The 22,940-nt window shown below is 35.2% G+C and overlaps 1 protein-coding gene across 3 annotated transcripts in view; it reads right to left on the reverse strand.

The window, feature by feature from the left end:
- Window positions 1–22,940, reverse strand: part of LOC113502746 (protein madd-4) — a 122,946-nt gene that overhangs the window by 60,236 nt on the left and 39,770 nt on the right. For all 3 annotated transcript variants that reach the window (XM_026884401.1, XM_026884400.1, XM_026884399.1), the window contains exons 3-5: window positions 19,406–19,549; window positions 9,025–9,207; window positions 7,903–8,019 (exon numbers count right to left, since the gene is read on the reverse strand). In XM_026884401.1, the coding sequence (XP_026740202.1) occupies window positions 7,903–8,019; window positions 9,025–9,207; window positions 19,406–19,549 (444 nt within the window). The remainder of the gene's footprint in view (window positions 1–7,902; window positions 8,020–9,024; window positions 9,208–19,405; window positions 19,550–22,940) is intronic.

Below are 22,940 nucleotides of genomic sequence, written 5' to 3' on the forward strand. Positions count from 1 at the left end.
AGCAAAATAGATACACGTGTAGGTATTGAATGAAATTATAGTACTGAGGTGTTTTGCGGTTTGGCTAATACAACAAAGACATCTTACCACTCCCACTCCAATACTAAATTCGTGGCATTCTGTAGTTTTTTTTTACAAAGCCTGGTTTAGATCCTACAACTGGGCAAAGGCCTCTAACGTTCTCTTCCAAACTTCTTTGCTATTTCTGGCCACGTGCAGCCTGACTGCTGGGCAAAAATCGTGACCCACTGGATCCAGAGGCTGGCCAGAGGAAGGATATCGTCGCCGAGGTCGTCTGCGACGAAAGTGGTGTGATGATGCAGTCACATACGCAGGGCGCACGTGGCCAGAAATCGCAACAGATGGAGAGGTCTGGGATAGAAAGTTGGAGGCCTGACTTCGAGTCTTTACAAAAAACGCAGTGCGGGCGTAAGTTAAAACAAATTCCCATTTAAATTTACCAGGCCAATGACCAGATTCAAAGTGGAGTCTAAATAAATAAAGCTAAAACAATAGTGGAATCTAGTTTACAGAGTAAATTGAGTTTAAATATATAATAAGAAGCTTTTGACTCGCGGTAAACTGCAACAAACACTGGTCTGTTTTCAACATCTAATTACAGAGCTCTTTAGTGCAGCACTATTGTAATTTTAGCGAACATTGTACTCTAAACAATAAAACAGGATGAATTACTTGCTTATTATTCTGTTTACAATTATTTTATTTAAGGTAGTTAATGTAATATCGTTACGAATCGAAGAGGTTTGTGTCCCCGTCCAGTGGATGGTGATGCAGTCCGGTATTAGCCTCATTTATTCACCAACTGTTGCCCGCGGACCCGCCCGCTATTAATCGAAAATGATCCCACTTGAACAAGAAATCGGGATAAAACTCTGCTGTGTTTATCCTGGTTACAAACTATCTGTGTACTAAGTTTCGTGTAAGTTCGTGCTGATGTTTTTGAGTGAAAGAGGGACAAGCCTCCATACATACAAACTTTCGCAGTTACAATATCAGTAGGACTATTTACACCTTATCTTATCCTCTCGTCAGTGCAAAAAACTGGACTGATTTAGATGTAATTCGGTATGGAGGTAGCTAACACCTTATATCAACGCATAACCTCCTTATCGGACTTCGTTAAATAATTGTAATATATTAACAGCTATAAATAACATCGAGTCCAAATTGCGAGCAACAGCCAGTAGTATAAATACTACCCACATTTACAAGCCAAGCCACGGTCAAAAGCTAGTTACATAATGAAGCAAAAATATTTTCCTGAGGTCAATACATTTCAATATTGGGTATGAATCCGGAAAGGCGTTGAGTTAAGTATTGACATTGGACCCACAGAACCTTTCCGTTTACCTTAAAGGTACATTATGCTGCGGTGAACAATATTTCCGAAATTTTATTATGGGAAAAATAATGTTCTTTTAAATGGCTTGCTTTGTTTGTTTTTCGTCGAGATTATTTTGTTGCTACCAGTGTTCAAATCGAAAATGATCCCACGGTCGATGATATAGTTATAATCTCGGGTCGAGTCTGGATGAGGATGGCAGAATGTGGGTCGTAGAAATTGGTACGAAAGCGAAGCCTATGCCAAATTTGAGGTCAGAGGCTGTGGATGATGATGATGACGAATCTAAATATTAGGTACTAAAATAAAAACAGATTGGATTTTCGAAAGTCACAGTAATCTGTATAAATCAAGTATAAACGAAATCGTTCTAAACGTTTTCTTAGCGGTAGGTACACAATTTAAATACAAGTATTGTTCTGCTTCCAACAAATTACAAAATTTGCTTGTAGAAAACTCCGCTTATAATAAGTAATTAATTTTATTGTTTGCCTAACGGTAACAGCGCTTATTCTCATTGAGGTACATTAAATTTGACTTGCTAAATAACCCTTGTTCAGACAGATTAGTATCAAAATTGTAAATATTTAACGTCTTAAATGGATTCTGCAGTAATTCCTGTTAATTAAAGAGGAAAGTATTTTTGGGTAAACTTTCAGAGATTAAATGTTTTGATGGATTATGATGTTTAGTTTTTGTTGGAACAGGTATAGGTTTTTGAAAACTCGATAAATCTTTTAAAAATAGAAATGGAGATGTTGATAATATTTATCTGTCTTTGAATCGAAAATATAAGGCAGTCAATTCTGGGGGCCCTAGTACATAGGGGTAAAAACTGAATTCTATTATTAAGGCTTAGCTGTTTGTCACCAGTTAATTTCTCATGAACAATGATAGCTTGAAAATTAAGATTTACAAAGATGACGTATTTCTTGTGTTGCTATAATAGCAAATATCAAAAATAAGAATTAAGCAACATCAATTTGACAAAATCAAAATCCATTTATTCAAAATAGACTTTGTAGTCTATTTTATTAGTTTATAGTAGCACTTATTGAAGTTTAACGTTAGCCAAATACACACACACGGACAGACTTTTACACAAAAATACTAACACACTCACGTACTTTCACGTTTGTAATATTAATCCAGAGTGGCAGCTACCTCTGAAAGGCTGTAAGGAGATTACAGACGTACAAACATTCTCACATAAACGCCTTTACTGTATAATTCCATGTTGTGTGCAATTCGGTACCACATCGAGGAAACCAAAGTTAAATTCAACCATTTGACTAAGGAATCCAATTAGACCATAGAATAGATTTAACAAAAATGGATACCTATTTTTTATTATGAATGTAAAAACCATAAAATCTTGTATAACGTATGCAAGTGGGGGCAACACGTCACTTGTCGGTAAACAGTGTACTGATAAGTGACGTCACATGAGATTTCAACTTATTTCATCAACTTCATTTAAAAATCTTATAAGATATTCGTGGGAAATCTATGTGAAGAATCTATATTTTTTTTATCATATAACCGTGTAAGTGATGTGGAAGACTAAGAAAGAGATTTTTTGTGGACAACACAAATGCTTGTCCCACGCGGGTATCGAACTCTCACCACGTCGCACTCCATAGCAATTGATAGCTGAAGCGTAGAGATCCATATACCTGGAATTCTCATGCAGTAAATATAATCGTGTTGCAGTATACAAACAACAGGATACCATACTAAAATTTAATCACATTTCGCAACCAAAAACCAAAAGTTTTAATCATATTTTGCATTCAAAATATTACTTCTAAGTCATAACTCAATATTAAAGTTGTACCTTCAGCAAGTATATTAAAAACTGTCGCAAACAATATTTCTAAGACGTTAAGCCAATTTGTAATTCTAACAGTATTTCAGCATTGTTTTCATACAAAAACAGCCTATTTATTTTCAGGGAACAGCTAAGCATAACTAACTGAATTACTGCAGTATAGTGCCACATGTAAGGTGGTGCAAATGTTAGGAATTGCGACTGGATTAAATTTATTAAATGAATCCTAAAGAACCGCGCAAGTGGGAGTCCGACTCGCGACACAGTTAGCTCCGTACAAATTGTCTAAAGAAAAACAGATTGGCTTCAAAAATTCTGGTGACTGACGGATGGACAGACAGTCAGAGGAACAGTCGGATGGACAGAAGAGCCTCAGTGATGGGGTTACATTGTGTGGTATGGTACTTATGGTAAAATGTATTCACTGCCAAGTGATATGCAGATTGATCCCCGGTCAATCCTACCATGAGAGTATAATTTTCATTAGCATACCTACATGGCAATCAAATCAGAGACATTGCTTAAGGCCAATCATGAGTAATTTCATCTTTATATTACTTTTGGACTCCTGTATCCTAACGAATTCTCCATACAAACAGAGGTTCGACCAAAGGCACCACTTGTCGAAAACTCAACTTCAGTGTTGAACGTCAGCGTTTGAAAACGTTTTTTTTAGGGTGGGGAAATATTTATAGACCTGTGTGATATGACCTGTGTGTATGATCTGACTAGTGCAACGTCTGCCATTGCCTCTTACCCTAAAACCCAGCACGAAACATAAATTTATCTCACAAGTACAATAACCCCTCGGACTACCCGCTAACGCCTATGTATTAAGTCAAACTAGTCGCCAGCTTTAAATATTCACAGCACAGCGCACCGCAGTGAAAGCCACGCATACCTCCACTGATAACAGCTTATACTCCCACCTAACATGTGTATGCTTTTGTTTCATATTAATAGTTATGAAGCGAGAAAATAATCATTATAATTCATTGTAATTCATCAGGTTTTAACCCTTGTGGATGTCGGATGCAGGTAAAAATTAATTATTTAAAAATAAAACTTTCCATTTTTTAAGTAAGAGCATATATTCTTTATCGGACTTCAAGCTTATTATTTTCCAGGTTTTAGCAAAATAGCCTTAGCGGTCAAGTTTTTCGGAGATACTTTGAGTGAGGAGAAATGTCAGGGGTTTGTTTTTTAGCTCTTGTCAGAAAACGACAGTAGGTACATATTTAATATGTTATTTATACTTTTCGTTAGAGCTAACAAAAAGCTCGTATCATCATTCTTAGGAATTTAATTTTTGTGTCACTAGTGATTTCACAAACATTCAAGTGACATGCAAATGGCATCTAGACTCAGAACAAGCATTCTTAAATCACACAAATGCTCTTTGAACTTAACCACCAGTGGCTAAGTATTTTCAATCGCCCAGGCTACTCGTCCATTCAAATGTCTTTATCAAATTACAACTATCACGCATTTCACGTAAGACAATATTTTGATGACCACAATTCCACTCTGTGCCCTCATACGTCAGATATTTGTATGTGCGTCTGACCACCCACACACTGTCACGTTGTATGAACACGACGTGTTAAAAGAAGCGTGTTTATTGTTTATCGACACTTTGCGGTAAACACCTGTTAAGGTACGGTTTCCGCACGCGAGCGTTACAAATTATGATGGATTTAATTATTTTCGAGAATTGCTCGGTTGTTAGAACGCATGTATTCGTAAATGGTAGTACCTATTTGACCTTTATTATGCTTTTATTAAAACGTTGAGTGAGGTTTTTAGTTCGTTTATTTACGTGATCTACGATGAAATAAGTTTATTTGATTTAAGTGGACTTTGATTGATGTATAAGTAGTGACTCAGCGAAAAGTTGTGTAACTAACCAGTTTTTTTTTGAAAATGAAGAAGTATTGATTTGATTTAGGTTCATTTCCTAAGGTACACAGAATGAAAAATTAAAATCACAAAGTTACTAATAATTAATTAAACTTTTAATTCCTAAAGAGTTCCAAAATAGCACTGAATTCAATGATCCTCGCAATAGAACATAATATAGCTTAAGGTACACTTCAAACTTTATACGAACAGAAACCACGTGTCTTAAATTCCTAATTAATTAATGTAACCAAGGTTTTTCCGAGAAGTTCTCACGCATCTGCTCAAATCATGTTCACGCGGTGAAACCACACTTTATGCTTCACTTAGTACCTACGTCGCGGTATTTGCGGTACGTTTTTGAGATGACAAGTTGACACTATACAGTTGAAAGTAGAGAAGACTAAATTTGTGCAGCACTTGAAAATTAATAGCGATGTATGCATAGTTTTAGACATCATCAGTCTAGCCTTTCTCAAAAATGTTAGACTTGGCTTCCATTCAAACTGTTTGTAGCTCAGTACCACTGTTTTATAAGGAGTGACTGCTTTCTAACCTCCTCAACCCAGATACTTGGGCAAAACGATACACCTTAGTTAGACTGATAGTCAGACTTTCTATCATCTGATTATCCATAAAGACTGTCAAAGATGTATGAATAACAGCCGGGACCCACGATTAAATGATCTTTCCGAAACAGGGAACTCGTTAAGACATAGATTGCCTTTCATCCGTTTATGTTTCTATGTAGAGAAAATCAATTATCAGTAAAGCACAAATTCATTTGTTCATTTTGCCAAAGCATGGCAATTCGATTTACCTATTAAATTACCAAAGTAATTATAAAAACCGAAAACAATTTTCCTATCTTTTAACATCTCAGTCTGCCCATGGAGTAAGTTAACCTTCTGTACTTGCCTTCCCTATATACCTAAGACATATCGTACATACAATTTCGTTGAAATATTAATATATTGCGTCTAGTCAAGGTAACCGCATATTACTTCGCTAATATCAATCTCGCGGCATTATACTAAGGCACTCTGCTCATAAAAGAGGGATGGGCTCTGTACAGGATTTGAAAAGCTTGCCTTACTAAGCATTATCTAAGTGTTTCACAGGATAAGAGATATAGATATAGAATTTTCTTGAAAGGTTTGTTGTGATTTTGTATTAAAGAGTGGTCAGTCTTGAAGAAATTAATCGAAAGACTTTTTGTTGTTATAATAAATTGTGACTTTTAATTTGTATGTGTAGAAGATTTTATTCTGAAAGGAGAGACTTAAAAGTTCCCTATTATTATTATTAGGATTATTTCATTCGTTTCCTTGATAAGATTTGAGAATCAAAGTTTCCTCAGAGCATTTTCGAAAAGTAAATGAGAAATCTGTGACAACAATATATTTCTTCACCAACATTCAATGGCGTCTTAGAATAATTAAAAGAGAGCGAGTATTTAAGACTGTAACACACTCGTTAGTGTTTTAGTTTCAACCCTCAATCTCGGGCATGCAAATCCGTTTATTACACCGCAAGACCACAACAACTTTTCCAATAAAGGCTTTTCTTATTCAAAAAGAGGGAAATAATCTGGAAAGTGAACACAACCGTCTACCATTGGCAGGCCTGGTCTGTTGGTTTAGTGGTTGGTGACCCTTACTGCTATACCGGAGGTCATGGGTCCGATTCCCATTCACGACAAATGTGTGTGTGATGCACACTATCGTTTGTTCTGTATCTGGGTCTAATTTATCTATATTATGTATTTATTTAGAGATATATAACTATGTTTATCAGTTGCCTTAAACTCATAATACATGCATACAAGCTAAGGGTAGTATAGGTTAGTTTGACACTAGATGGCGTTGTGTGAAAGTTGTGGAATATTATGTAATTTAAATTATATCATCGAATTAAACTTCGATAAATAAACATTAACATACGTGCATTATAATTTTGATATAGGTAATAATTAATGTTCAAGCTGGTATGTTTAATAATTGGCTTTTATTGGTACACGATATATTTCAATAGAACTGTGAATACATTCGGTTCGTATTGTTTTGGTCTAAAATATTTATTACGCCTGCTTTTGGCGATAGGGTTAGTATGCAATTTATGTTGGATAGAGATATTTTTTGGATTGGAATTATAGGTTATTTTTGGTTGTTGCAAATAATAAATAGCTCCACGCTTGCTTTTACGTTTGCTGCACCTGAGATTCTAGTTACAATACTGATTTCATTACAATTTTTTTTTGCATTAATAAATGTTTGTCTAGGTTCAAGTCCTTATCGTTCTTTGATTTATTCATCAAATGAGTAAGTCGCCATGTTGTTCCTATGAAAAATACATCTTCCGCAATAGGAAATTTAATCACAAGAATGTCTTATGTCTATAATTCACGACACTTCTGGCTCAGGCGGTTCGGCACGACGATATGACTCTTCTCATACCTTCATTTAATTTCTATTTTCACAATTTTTTTTAAATACTTCCCCCATTAAGGTGTTTCCGCGGGGTTCACAGACGTTCATGTCAAATACACAAAGACACCCAGACTCAAGACAAGCATTCATGGATCAGCTTTATTTGACACGAACATCCGTCAACCGTCTATCACCACAAACACCTGAGCTACAGAAGGTCTTCCATAAAGACTTCAATTACCTCTAGTTTAAATACCTGATATTAAATTGTTTCGAAGAAAAAAAACGTGCGCTTGTTTTTTTTCTTCCACATCTGCGTCTAAACTTGGAAACATCATGTTCAGCCTTATATAAGTCACCATATCGAAGTCAGTACTAACCTGGCACCTGCCATCGATACACATGTCGAGGCTGCCGGGCCTGCACCTGGTGCCGTCAGACACCCTAGCTGCGAGGACTGCCACCACCACCCGATCCTCATCGTCCAGGGATACCGTCTGTGAAAAGAAGAGAAGGTTAAGGTATTCATATCAACGAAGCAACTGTCTTTCAGGGAAGTTTAGCGTTCTTTTTATAGATATATTTTTAGAAGCTTAAGAGGGGATATCTTATTTTGATAAGACTTTTTCTCTTTTCTCAATAATCAGTACTTGAATAAACATGATTGAATTGGCTGAAATAATATGCATACCGATTCTTTGCATGCAATTTAATTTTATCATACAAAAAAATCATTGTGGACCATCCTTCTTTATATTTTTAATTGGTTTTTCCATGTTAATAAACACATAAAAAATTAAAGTAACTTGAGAAAATTGGATATTTATATAAAAAGGGAGAGCTATATATCTTTTGGTTCAGGCCATAGTTTTTTTAAGTACATGCCATACAAAAAATATTTATTGAAAATATGGCCCTCGCATTAATTCCATATTAAACGATGCATTTAAGTAAAGACGTAGTATATTATACGTACTGCTCGTAGTTAAACTTATACCTGAACGTGTCAAAGCACGTTTTCCGTATGGAAATTGGTAGACGCCGAGTTCACGGCAAACTCAAGCCAGAGCGTGAATCGAGGTCACCTCACACACGGAAGAAAAAGATTTTTCACTTCGCATCTTGATAAGGTTAATTTTGATTTAGGTTTTATACAAGCGTGGGAGAGTTACGAGAGTTGAAATAGTGAAATGAGTAAAATTATTTTTATGAAAGTGTTCTAGCTGTAGATATTGAATGTATAATTAGTTTTATTGTTTTTCCTCTGGTTTTAGATCCATTAGGAGACTAATAACAGCAATCATAATGTTATAAGTGAGTGTTCTTAGAAACCGTTGATATGTTTTGACTCCAATTCCTTTTCAAATACGCATCTTATTGAAATATGTACCTATTTTACACAATTCAAAAATATGAATAGCCTCGACGCTGTCTTTCCTTTCTTGTACATTAAATTCAGTTATTTTGAAGTGATGAAAGGGTTACAAGTTCTAGAAACTTACTGGTTCAGGAGTCTGCCCTAAATGCTGTGGCGTCCCCCGGCAAGTCAGAGCACAAGGTTCTGCATCGTCCCGATGTGCTCGCCAATGGAACAGCTCGCCGCCGTACGGTGTGTCGTCGTGAGCGCTGCATTGTTGCTCGCGCCATATGTCTTCTTCTAGTAAAGAGATGTTGCCGCGACATGGCTGTGAAAGAACAGGTCTATGTTATCGGGGGAGTAGAAAAGCGTCACAGATAAATAACGGATGGGTTTGTCAATTGATTAATATGAACAATATATATAATATAGGTAGAACGCGGATCGATGATCAAATGTTGGGTTAAAAAAATTACGGGCTAGATTACAAAAAATTTGTTGCCATCATGAATTATTCGATTAGGTTTTCAAATTTTATTAATTGTAAAACATAGAACCATATTCATAAAAACAATATAATAAAATTACTGATGAATCGAATACGTTACCTACAATAATATTATGAGTAAATTAACACGCTTGTCCTTTCTAAGATTTACCAACTCCAAGAATTAATTTTTCAAATCACTGCAATCACTTTTATTTCATTAGTATTTTAGTATCGATTGATTTTGATACAAATATTATAAAGTACCGGATCAAGTTGTTCTAGATCAATTCCAATGAATTATTTCAACGAAACGTTCAGTTTATATTTTACAGCACCCTCTATAAAGAATACGTGAGTGAAATATACCTGATTAACCATACATTTTGGATTACAGTGGAATTAGGTTACTGAAAGAAATACGTTCAGTTTGCTATCGCGAGGGAAAATCGAGAACACGTACATTATCGGACTTTAAAGGCAGCGTGCCGCGACTCAGAACGGAAAAGTTTCGGATATTTTCGGATATCGGTCGATCATAATTCAAATCGCGGATACTTTTGAACGGCTTCACGTGAAAAGGCTTGTAATAAGGTCGTGAGGTATATTGATTGGGATGTTTGGGACAAGATAGAAAAGTTAAATTGAGTTTATTGAGAATCTTGGAAAATTACTTATTTCTTACATAGTATTCAATAAGAATGATACATTATTTATGAACATAAAAAATGGAACAAACAAAATGGATACTAAAAAAATTGTTATTTTATTAAATCTGCTAACAAACACTTAGTTTATTTATTTATTTACACTTCTTATAGATTAAAAATGTACAATTGGGGACTTAATGCCTGAAGCATCTCTTCCAGTCAACCATAGTGTGATGCAGAGATATAAAAAAGTAGGCTTAGAATATAAAAGTCAAAATATAAAAAGGAACATAGATTTTTTTTTAATGTGTGTTCTTGACCGTGCATACAAAAAGCTTTAAATGAAATAAAATCGTATCCTACGATAGTCATAAATAAAAATATACGCAAAATGTAAAATCTATCGGATATTTATTCGAGTACTCGCATCACTAAGTACGAAGCGAAGCAAGCTTACCAAACATCAAAGGTAATGCCGCTCTATCAGAAAATATACATCTAAAGAGCTTTTGTTTAATTAAAAACAAGTCTTAAAATCTTATTGATCGGATCTTAAGGATACTGTCGAGTGGTCTGACTTGTAATAAGGGAAAACAATGTTGGATGCCGATGTTTTTGATACAAAGACCGCTTTCGGGAATCTGTAACCGGACTGGAAGTCATGGTACTAGCTTGATAGTGGAAATTCATTTTTGTTGCCGCTGTAACTACAAAAAATAAAATAGAAATCGATGTTAAGCGACTGTAGGTTCGGTCATAAGTATGATGGACGGCCATTTTTTTTCTTGTCTTTTTTGGTTTTGGTTTTCTTTAGTCTGTTTGTATGGCACTGTATCATACTTGACGAGTTTTTACGATTGGTAATCGTACTTTCACTCTCCATATTACCATCATGTACTAAACTGCTCGTCGTAGTTACATTAGGTAGTCGCTAAGACTAACATAGTTTGTGAAAAGGCATGACAGACAAAATTAATAAATTATAGGCTAAGTTTAAACAATTCACTTCTCACATAATTCATTTCCTATTTCCACATTCTTATTAATAATCGTGGTAAGAAATTCAAAACATAATTCCTCCCTTTCCCACTTCCTTACAACACAAAAAAGAACTCGAACCAACTCGAACTCGAACTCAAGAAACGAAAAAGCTTTAAAACCCCAAATCTTATTGGAGAGTCTGCCACTCACACCGCATCGTAATTTGCATTCACTGAAAAGGATATTGTAGTCCGAACCACTTAGAAACTTAATCTGCTTCTTAAAAAGGCGGGGTCGGGTGAGGTTGTACGCGTATAGAATGATAATAAGTCGCTCGCTTCTGTGTTATTGACTCCGTTTTGTAAGCTGATTGGTTGATTTTTAAAAGAGTTCTTTTTTATAGAGAATTGTTACGTGTTTTTCTCTTGTTTTGAGAATTTATTGCTATTCTTAGTTTTGTTGTTTTGTGTTGTTGTTTCATTTTTCGTTGCCAGCAGATTTTGGTCAATTTTTTTTTTCTAAATAAACTTAATGAGTGTTTTTCTTTTTTATTCGTGTAAAGGAGGTAACTGATAGTCATCAGTACGTACATCAGATCATATGTACTCCCAGTTGTTTATCAAAAATACAAGTTAATTTAAAAAATCACGCTTCAAAGATTTTCATCTTTGTGTTGAGAAGCGATTCTCAAACATTCATTTCATGTGCTTAAAGGGGTTGCCTTATGCATTAATTAGATTCAGTAAACACAGTATATACTTCAACTTCAATTTTTTTCTCACGGTATTGCCATTATTACAGCAACGTAGTTATACTCAACAATCAAACAAAAAGCAACTATAAAATCCAACTTCACTACATATTTTCCAAAAAAAAAAAGGCAATACCCATTGAATATTCTCAAAGTTTTCGTATTTAAATTTACAAATGTAGTCTGTACGTAGTAAAATTTATCTGTGACATAAAAGTTGATTACACTTTTTGTTTGGATCCTGAACATAATGATTCGATCGTTATCCACGCGTATATGGACTGTACAGTCAGCTACAATAGCTGATAAAAGATGGACAAAAATTGGTTACGTGCGAGTCTGATCGCGACGCAAAATGTATGAGAGGTACAAATAATACAGTGAAAATAAATTTGGTCTCCTATTAAATTACGAAAAGATGATATATGAAGAATTGATGCTTTTTAAATTTTGTGACGGAGACACCAAGATTACATCGAGTGCAGGAGGCGCTTTGTGTTGTTATCGAATCTAGACGCCGCGGCCGCTTCATGCTCAGTAGTGCGTTGTTTCACTTTAACAATTGCAAGGGTTTAAATTGAAGTGGTTGAAGCGGTAGGTCCTAAGAAGAAAAAAGAATTCTTTTTGGGCTGATACCCGGGCAGGCTAGATTGTGCAAAGGGTTACCGCGGCCACGATACATTAAAGGCAAACTAAGGAACATGATTGAGGTTTGGTCAGTAAGAGTCTGTCACTCGCTTTCGCTCAATCTAAAAGGAGTAATTGGATAATTTCCCATCCGAAAAAATGTCCATAAGAAAATCAAATGGAATATGAACTTCCTCCGATCAAGAAACAAAAATCATGAAGATATTTCACAAAACACTTCAGATTACATTAATCAGTCTCTATTACATTCAAAATAAGCATAATTTTTATTGTAACTTTTGTAATGTTCTGATGAACTTTTGTTGCTATCTGTACCTAGATACATACGATAATTTCGTGCATATCTATAGGTATATAATATTCAGCATGAAATTGCGAATAACTTTGAATGCGTTTTATACCGACCGTTATAAAGTCGTTAATTGTTCGTTCCTAGAATATTACTTGATTTCTTCACAGAGCTTTGGGACAGTCATTTTGGTTATACTCACGACAAGAAAGTTCATAAGATTTAGGTAGGCTTGAAATTATTGAATTGAAATAAAATGATTTTTATGAGACTGAACTGAGTTTTGCAGATTTTCCTCCGATCTTCGCCACTAGGTATAGCATAATAATTTACCTTCAATTTCCAAAATAATTAATTGATTGTGTTTGAGTCGAACACGCGACATTGAGAGTTCCGTACAAAAAGGCTGAAAAAATATATTTTTGTCACATTAATATCTATGACCGCAACAAAAGTTATGTATGTTAGACTGGAAGCCAATCCCAACATAGTTGGGAAAAGGCTTGGCCGATGATGATGCTATAGCTGCAACGAAAAACCATTTATAATTTTCTAGCTACCACGGTTCGTGAAATACAGCCTGGTGACAGAAAGACAGCAGTGCCTCAGTAATAGGGTTCTAACCTTTTTTAACCTTTGTCTATTTTTTTGTCCTACACTTCACGAATATTGTGCGTTAAACCGTAAATTACAAAAAAATCTGTTCAGCTTATATTTTTGTTGACTAGCAGACTGTGAAAGCTGAGTTCGTCGCACAACAGCACCGCGTCATGAGTGAGCCTCAGTCAGGCATAAAAATGGATTATCATTTTCAATATCGATTTTTGAATAAAACAGTTTTAAGCTTTTAAAACGGTAAATTTGATATTAACCGGCACGGATAGCCGAGTGGTTTAGGTCACCACGCCAATGCCACTATGCGCGGCGTGTCGCGGATTAGATCCCCGCTTAGGAAAAGCGTTTGTGTGATCCACGAATGTTTGTCCTGAGTCTGGGTGTCACATAACATCTTGAAACCTTTCAAAACATCCACGACACAATTATTAATTCTTTGTAGATATTTGCTTAAAAAAAATACGTATTAGAATAACAACTAAATTCTCAAGTTTAGACCATGCTTCGTCTACAACAGCGGGTATCAGATATCAATAAATTGAACTGTTTTACAAAAAGGCCTCAAAGGTGTTACTTCATATTAGACGTATTACGTTATCTTTTAAAACTTTCAATCCAAAGTACTGAAAACAATGACATTAATAAGGCATTGTTCAATAAATTTCAGCTGAAACTGTTATTCAAGATTAAACTATTACCTAAATCTGTCTAGATTAATAAATGTTAATGAGTTTCTAATGGCACTAATTTTATTAAAATATTCGCACTAAACGATACCAGTTTGGAAACACGATACAAATTACTTAATTAATGTTTTATTTTGCATGAGTGGTGAGGTAATTAAGTCTAGACAAATTATTGTTAATGATCTTAATATAAATAAGTAAATAAGATTTAATTAAGAATTCGTTGGTGCTTGTGGGTAAGCTACAAAGCACAAGTTAATCGATCACAGGTTAAGCTACGCTTGATACGGTCGGTTAGCGCATGGGTTTAGGGACGGTTATGGGACCATCTATGTCATATCGAGTTCCTCCATGCTTCGGGAATTACGTTAAATTGTGGATACACTGTTAGTTGTTCGAATTCGACGGGAAAAAAACAGGAGACATTAATAATGAGTAGAGGCAGCTAAATTGTTCGAATCTAGTGGGGCAATCCCAATACATATGTGTGAATAAACCGTCGCATATTGTAATAAATACTATAAAAATATCTGTGACAGTCGTTATGATTAGTTACAAGCTAGAAATGTTGATAACCATTCTTACTAAAAGGCACCATGTTGACCAGGTAAATGGGTTGAGGAGGTCAGATAGCCAGTTGCTCCTTGTAAAATACTGGCACATAGCCGCATACGGATAGACTGGAAGCCAACAACAACTATCCCGGCTTGGATGATGATTATAATAATTAATAGTATTTGCATTACCAAAAAGGTATCGAAAACGTATTACAATCATTTACCGTCTACTATAATGAGCCATATAACAAATCTGTCGACTAAAACCTCCGTTACTTATTAACATTTCATCGAAAAACAATGTGTGCTCAACGAGACAAGTTTGAACAAGTCCGCAGACTTCGAGTTCTTATACCATATCTTGAATAGCGACAGTCATGGTTGTGGAAGTGGGACAGCACTATGTACGGCATAGAGCAGCATCCGTTTATACACCTACGGCATTCTTATTTCGAGGAACGGTTGTAGAACCACTTATATGAGTTGAACAGTTACAGATTATAAAAATTTTCAGCGGAAATTGAATGGCTAGAAGTTTTACGAGATTCCCTCTTTAATTTCAATGAATTTATTGATAAGGGAATGTGTTAGGGATTTGGGAAAACGTATTGATTAATTAGATGAATAGTTTTCAGCAATAAATTTCGTGTTCTTAAACCGAAACTACAGCGATGTTCAACGATTACTCTCAAATCATAAAATTGAATAACGTTTTCAAAATTCACGTTGTGATTATTTGCTTTTGCATCGAATAGTTACGCTTTTTTCGAATCTATCTGTTGCGTCATAGATCCCCAGTTTGTTTTGTATGCGTTATTATATTTTGCATATTTTCTTATACGTGTATGATAAAAGTTAAGCCATTTAAAGGTTGCGGGGGTGAAAGTTTTTCTGTCGAGGGTTTTTTAAATTGTATCTTGTGTATTAGCGAAAACAACATATTACAATATGCAACGGTTTATTCAGGCGTATTTATCGACAGGACATTATTAAGGACTCTGGTTGGGTACGAAATTAGTCGGGCTCTTCCGATATATACGCGTGAGTAAACTGTTGCATCATTTAATAATGAATCAGTCTCACGATGGTTACTATAAAAAAGCAAAATGTTATGAGCAATTATGCAATATTTTTATAGTTCCTTCTATTGCAAGGTACTTTATACCTCCGCCGCTGGTATCAAACAAACTCAACATATTCACTCAAAGAGAAACGATCAAAACTCGCCGACCACATACTCAGAATCAATAACGCAAACTAAACTAACTTTTAAGTGAAACGACCAACAACTTGCAAGCACTTAGTTATATCCAATTAAAAACTCAACAATCAATTTAATTGAATTTCATAGTCAACATACTGATACAATCTGAGACCTTACTACCCCGTCTTAAAGTTAAATTTTGCAGGCGTGGGAGAGAGACGCAATCATACGAAATGTAGAGCGCTGTCTCTTTTCCTCAACAGCGATATTATAGCTTCTAGAGTTAGTGGTAGGAATTCTGGAATGTTCTCGAAGTTTCGCGAAGTTTTCTACACGCATTGCCAATATTCGCGGTTGGAGGCGAAAACTGTACAATAGTGATTAATAGTTGTCGTGACTTGGTGTTGACTTGACAAGGAACTTTGAATCACACTTAAGTGTTATAGAATCAAAATACTTTGAAACTGTATATTAATTGTAGATATATTAGAATTACTAGCTTCCCGTGTGCCGGGTTAATTTTGACGAAACTGTCCAGTCTTTTCAACGTTTCAACAAAGATTTAATAAATACTCACAGTCAGTTTTGCTTGTCTTTTTGTTAGGATTCCGTAACCAAAGGATAAATTCGGAAACCTATGACTGAATCACCGCTATCTGTCCGTCTGTAGATCTTTGAATAGGCTGTATTTCGGAAAAAAATTGTCATGTCCAATGTCTTTGCTGCATGTATAGCCGAGTGTTTGAGGACAAGCCCTCTGTGAGCGACGAATCGTGGGTTCGATCCCTGAAAGCGTCTGTGTAATCCTCGAATGCTTGTCCTGTGTCTGGGTGTCCTTTGTGATTTTGAATTGAATGTTTATAAAACTTCCGCTACACAATGATCGGAATCCTTAGTGAGGGAGATTTACAAAAAAAAACTCTAAATAAGACCAGATACCAGATAAACTGTATTTTTCTGAGAAAACTCACGCATCGAAATCCATATGTGTTTCAGCCCCTAAGTCCGTACGATACAAATACAATTTATGTGTGTGTATGTGTCCTGCATTTATTTAATAAACTACGGGAGCGTCGTGACAATGTATCCTGCATGGTACACTTGGGGCCAATATGTTGGGCACACAATTGTTTTTGTAAATTTTGTATGTGGATGAGTCGGTCTGATTTATTTGCTACCTTTTTCTGTGAATGTAGAGGTGTGTAGTGTGTTAATTTGTTGACGGGTTTTCCTTATCTTTTTGTTTTATTACACACGTGTAAGAAGCACAAAATAAAGCTGCAGTTCTTGACGTAGATTTTTTTTTAGCAAATCATTTTATTAACAAGAAATTTGACTTAAAGGGCTACCAACAAGATACAATAATGATCTTTGCATTGCAATAATTGATTTTCAAATTTTGGAACAACAAACCTTTCCTCATAATATGTTGTAAAATTGACAGCTCACCTAATCCAAAAAATGAACCCCCCAATTAAACTAAACCCAATAGTTTGAGCTAAATAAAACAAGTGTAAAACAACTCGTAACAATTAAACCTCATAAATGTTCAAGATATCTTCTTATCAGCCATTAATGGTGTAATAATTGAGCAATGAGAAGTGACGCTAATGGGTCATCATACGAGATAATGGTCAGGATAATAAGACTTAGGGAATCACGTTAAGTACCTAATTAGGAGATCTTGTTACATGTTATTATGTATTTTGATATTTCTTTTGTTTATTAAGTGAGAGTTACGAGGAATATTTGGAGTTTCAGCAACATATTTTAAACTACCTGAGGTTAAGACAGGAGATAATATTCAACTGTAATATTTAAATCGATATTGAAACTAGCTGTCAAAAAAGTTACCTTGCCTTATCAATTATTTCTAGAGAATAATTGGTAAAGAAAAACCATTACAAAATAAAAAAGTTAGCCTAGGGTTAAAGAAATAGACGTTGTCCAATTCCCAGACCTAACTAATACGCTAACCAAATTCATGAGAATCAGTTGAGTCGTTTCGGAGGAGTTCAATTTCATACACACGAGAACTTTATACGTTATATAGATATTTTTTTCCTTAAATACTTGTGTAATTTTTTACGTTCCTCCATATTTTTTGTTCGTAAGTTTAAAAAATTATCTGCTGAGAAAATATCTATCCTTAACCATCATAATTTTTAACATATCTTATTATACAATACCTTAATATAGGATTATATGAATTCAGAGCACGTGCAACTTACCATGTCTGAGATTATCATCATACCAATGAGGAGATGTAAATTGCTTGGAATTACCGTAAAAATCAATGACCAATACAATTTTTACTCCAATAATAGTTGACGAACTACAAAACCTTTGCACAAAAACATTAGCACTCAAAGCAGCCCTTGACTGAAAATAGAATGGTGTCCTATCTCAAAGAATAGTTCCTTGAAAACCTACGCAATCTATTCTGCATATTGTTCGGTCCTATTCAGATGTCAATACCACACAATCGGTTTATATTAAAAGATATTACCATGAGAATTATTGTTTTTTTTTATTAACTTTACTTTTATAAAAAAAAAGGTTTTTATTTTTATTTACTTAATATTTAATGTAAAAAATAGAAAAATAAGCCATAATATAATTAAAAATATGCTCATTCCTGGTGCAGTTTCTTTACTAAGAAATTGCTGCTGGCAGACCCACGATAGTTTACGATGTTTGCAGTAAAGTGACTTTATACAGTTACTCATAAGAGAAAAGGTAAGGGCCAATAACTAAGTCATTTTTGAGACCCGTAAACACCAATAAAGGATCAAAACTTATAATTCACAGTAACACGAAATTTCCGCTTGAAACCTAGTCGTACATTCACTAATTCAAGCTTTCCAAATACTCTACGCGGACATCACACGAACTAAACAGTTTCATTAGGTTAACACCCCATTTATTTGGCCAGCAGTGTACGAGGACGCAATTATCACTGCGCTTACCAAGATCTCTCGCAACATTACTGTGGCTGTGGTGCGAGCGGGACGCCGCTCTACATTGTGTATTGCTGTCCCGCTTCCACAATGCTATCAGTCTTCGTTTAGAGGCTCATAGTAGAGTCGGAGAAGTCGATTGCGACGCTTTGATTGCAAGTTACGATATCGAGTAATGTTATTTGTTGCTTTTGTTTTTGTGTTATCAACGTTCCTGTGTTTAGGAGTGAGAGGTTGTATCTTAGCAAATATTGGACTGTAGTCCTGGTGACTGGAAATGTTTTGAGCAGTGATAGCCTAGCAGTACCGTTGAACCAATAAATTAAAGATGTTTTCTTCGATTGTATGTGGGTACTACAAAGGTGGGTTGTACTACGTAAGAAGGCAACGCGTGGTTTACTATTCTGACATCAAATCGACATCAAGTACAAACTAAAAACATTTGAGTTATGGCCTACTGAGAAAAAAAAAATGGTTTTCACTTCTTTCCTATGAAATTATTAGCACGACAGCTACGGTCTATGACATTCAACCGGCTGCACAAACTACTTTTCTGATAATCTCTGATGAAAAATCATCGTACATTAAACTTGCGAACATGAAGCCGTAACTCATTAACAACTAATTCTCCAAACATTTATACACTACAGTGAAGTCAGCACAATTACAACTAGTCACGTGACAGTGACAATCCTCACCTGCATATTACATATCTTGTATCGAACAGGCTCGCCCCTGCAGCCGGCAGGTGACGAACACGTCCGGAGCTGTCGCGACACACCACCATCACAGGTCCGTGAACAGAGGGACCATTCACTCCACTGCGACCAGCCACCTCGATCCTGCATAAAAAGTAATAACAATAATTATCTGGAAGACTTGTACGAGCGAGATGTCGCTCTATATTATGTAATGCGCTGTCTCGCTTCCAGAATGATATCACTCGTGGTTTATGGGCTCATAGTAGAGTCAAGGTCGAATCTAGTATCAAACTAAGCAAAGCTTGTATTATGAATACGAGACAATTGATAAACATACTTATATATTTAAAAACACTCAGACAGAATAAATAATCATGCTTATGAGACCAAAAAATTATCGCACTCATCACACAAACATTTTATCCTGTGTGGGAATCGAACCCACGACCTCCAGCGTAGCAGTTAGGGCCTCTGACCACTAGACCAACAGGTCAGTTGATCCCTTATACCCAGTGAAAATACGGAGCAGATAATACCATACTAGAAATACATTTTGATTAATAGGATAAAAACCATGCTCAATCTTTCCTCTGCATGAGAAAAAAATGAGCATTCATCACCAATAGGAGCGAAAAACACAATTAATTAGTTTTTATCAAGAGAGTTGAAAGTTTTTAATATTGCCGTTGTAAATAGTTGATAAAAAAGTAAACATCTAATAAAAATAATGTTTGTAAAAAATAATAAATGGTATTTTTAAATCCTGCCGTTTACTTAAAATAAGTAAGCCAGTTTTTGCGTAACCTTTTCCGTACTATATTGGGGTCAGTTTCCACAGTATTTTACATAAAACGATTGCCTATCTGACCTTTGAAACCCACATTGTAAAAAAACATTACGGAATTACAAACTCCTACGATTCCTCTCTTTCCTACAAATATTAGAAACGCGAAAGTTTGTATGCATGGATGTTTGTTCCTCATTCAAGCAAAAACCACAAAACGGATTTAGACAAAACTTAGTACACAGATAGTTTATAACCAGGATTAACACATAGGATAGTTTTTATCCCGATTTTATGTTCCCGTGTGATCGTTTTCGAGCGAGCAGGCACGTGGGCAACAGCTAGTTTCTCATAAGTCCGCAAACACGTTGGACGCTACGAACATCCGAGATCTAATGACAAATCATGGCTATATTTTACATCTTAGCTGGACAACACAAATGCTTTGCAGATCAATATGATTGAACGTTCATACTTGTTTGCTTGAATCTATTCCTGGACCCGGCAAGTACACCTGAGCATAAATTGCAGGTTCTTACATACATAAATCGATGGTCCATGTGTTAAAATAGGTGTATGGTGTTTGGACATGTATTTCTAAACGCTTTTGACAAAGTGATTTGTCTTTTTTCGACAGTGTTTTATTTATTTTGATAAAACCTAGAATATTCCTTATAATCTATCAGTCAGTTAAAAGTCAATGTTTCTATAATTCATTAACTGACAATATTTTATTCTCTTGAAAAATAAAATATATTAATATACTAATATTATAAATGCGAAAGTAACTCTGTCTTTTGAAATCTTTCTTAATGAAATTTGGTACAGAGATGGAATTGACCTTGATAAAGAACATAGGATAGTTTTTATCCCGGATTTTTGAAGATTTCTCTTGAAAACGCGATATAACCAACCTCGACGCGGGCGAAGCCGCGAGCGAAAAGCTAGTAAAATATAAATAGGTCAGTAGTCGATTAATATAACTCCTATTATCGCTTATAACCTTCCTTTGCGTCACGTAGTCATACAAAAACACATTAATACACAAAAACTGTACTATTTTCCTCATGATCAAGTTAAATACATACAAGTCTATAAACAAAACGCCCAAACAGTATAAAGTTACGCTAATTATAAAGTACAATCAATAACAGAAGCGACATCAACTGTCACGGCACACTCGACGGTAATTGCACGCGGCGTGACACTGCTCTGATCATGACAGTTGACATACGGGAGTATATTGTCACGTTTATTACCGAGTTTGTCAAATAAAAATTGTTATGTCATTTTGATATCTAAGATTTAGGGTTGGAACTGAATGGGTAAAAATAGTTAAGGGTAGGGTGAAAACAGAGCTAAGGCTCAGCTGTATTTTCGTTTGTTACAAGGCTGTTTCTCATGACCTGATCTAGATGGACTGTTGTAATTTCACTGAGAGTTTTTTTGTTGTAGTTGTTACATAAATAGGGTTAAGTACATATTGGTCATGGATGTAATATCTATTACAGGATTACTTGCGTTTGACTGAATTTTTGCTTTTAATTACACCGTTGTATCAAAGTAATTAAACTATCCATAAGCAAACTTAACCTATAATAACCTCCACTTAATTGTGTCAATATTCTAAGGGCCTACCAGTAGTCGCTCCCGTATAGGCCTTGTTAGCCATCAGCGCAAGTGCCAAAGCCAAACCACCTGAAACGGATGCAGCTTTAATCATCTTTTATAGATGTTATCAGGCCATAGTACAGTACCAGTAGTATTATTAAAACTAGCTGTTGCCCGCGGCTTCGACCGCGTGGTTAGAAGACATAAGTTATGATTTATACCTGCCCTGTCTTTTTCCACTTTTTCCATTGTATCTGCGCTCCTATTAGTCGCAGCGTGATGGTATATAGCTCAAAACCTTCCTCGATGAATGGTCTATTTAACACATAAAGAACTTTTCAATTTGAGCCAGTAGTTCTTGGGATTAGCGCGTTCAGATAAACAAACTCTTCAGCTTTATATATTGGTATAGATTAAGATGTAAAGATGAGAAAACTTTTTTTTCATGGTTTCAAATATGTTATTTCACTTTATTACGATATTATATTAAAAGAGATTGCCACGCGTACACAAACACTACAAGTTATGTTTATTCGTAGGTCTAATACTTTAGTCGTTGAGCGCCTCTTCAGTAAAACAATTCGATTAAAAAACAAACAATTTATCTCTAAAAAGTCATCCAATCAAAACTCTACATTGACTAGCGTTTCGAAACGCAACCGTCCCGCGTATGTCTCGGTAATTTGGAGGGATTACTCGAATCGCAAAATTCGATAAAAGTGAACAGCTCGCCCGTATTGACACGGTGTTAAAGGCTTTCGTTAAAACCTTTCCACCTTCAGTCTACATCCAGTTAAGCTTCTGAACAGAGGAATCCATTTTATTTACCCCTTTATTCTGTAGTTTATTGTTTGAAAGGTATTTTGGACGTTGTTTTTCAGTTTGACTAAAGTGGGTGATATTCCATGGATTAAAATAGTTAAAATGTTTATTTTTAATTCGTTCTTCTAAGAATCATTCTTCTATACTAATGATTTTTGTTTCGAAAATTGTCTTGTTGATAGGATTCTTGTTTATATATATTATTTGCTATTGAGTCAATATCGTTGCCTTCTTTTTTGAAGTTTCCACTTTCGATTATTTATTTAAAAACAGTGATCATTAATGCTGTATTTAATTTTTGTTGGACCTAAATTC

The sequence above is a fragment of the Trichoplusia ni genome, chromosome 18 (genome assembly GCF_003590095.1).
Source record: "Trichoplusia ni isolate ovarian cell line Hi5 chromosome 18, tn1, whole genome shotgun sequence".
NCBI lineage: Eukaryota > Metazoa > Arthropoda > Insecta > Lepidoptera > Noctuidae > Trichoplusia > Trichoplusia ni.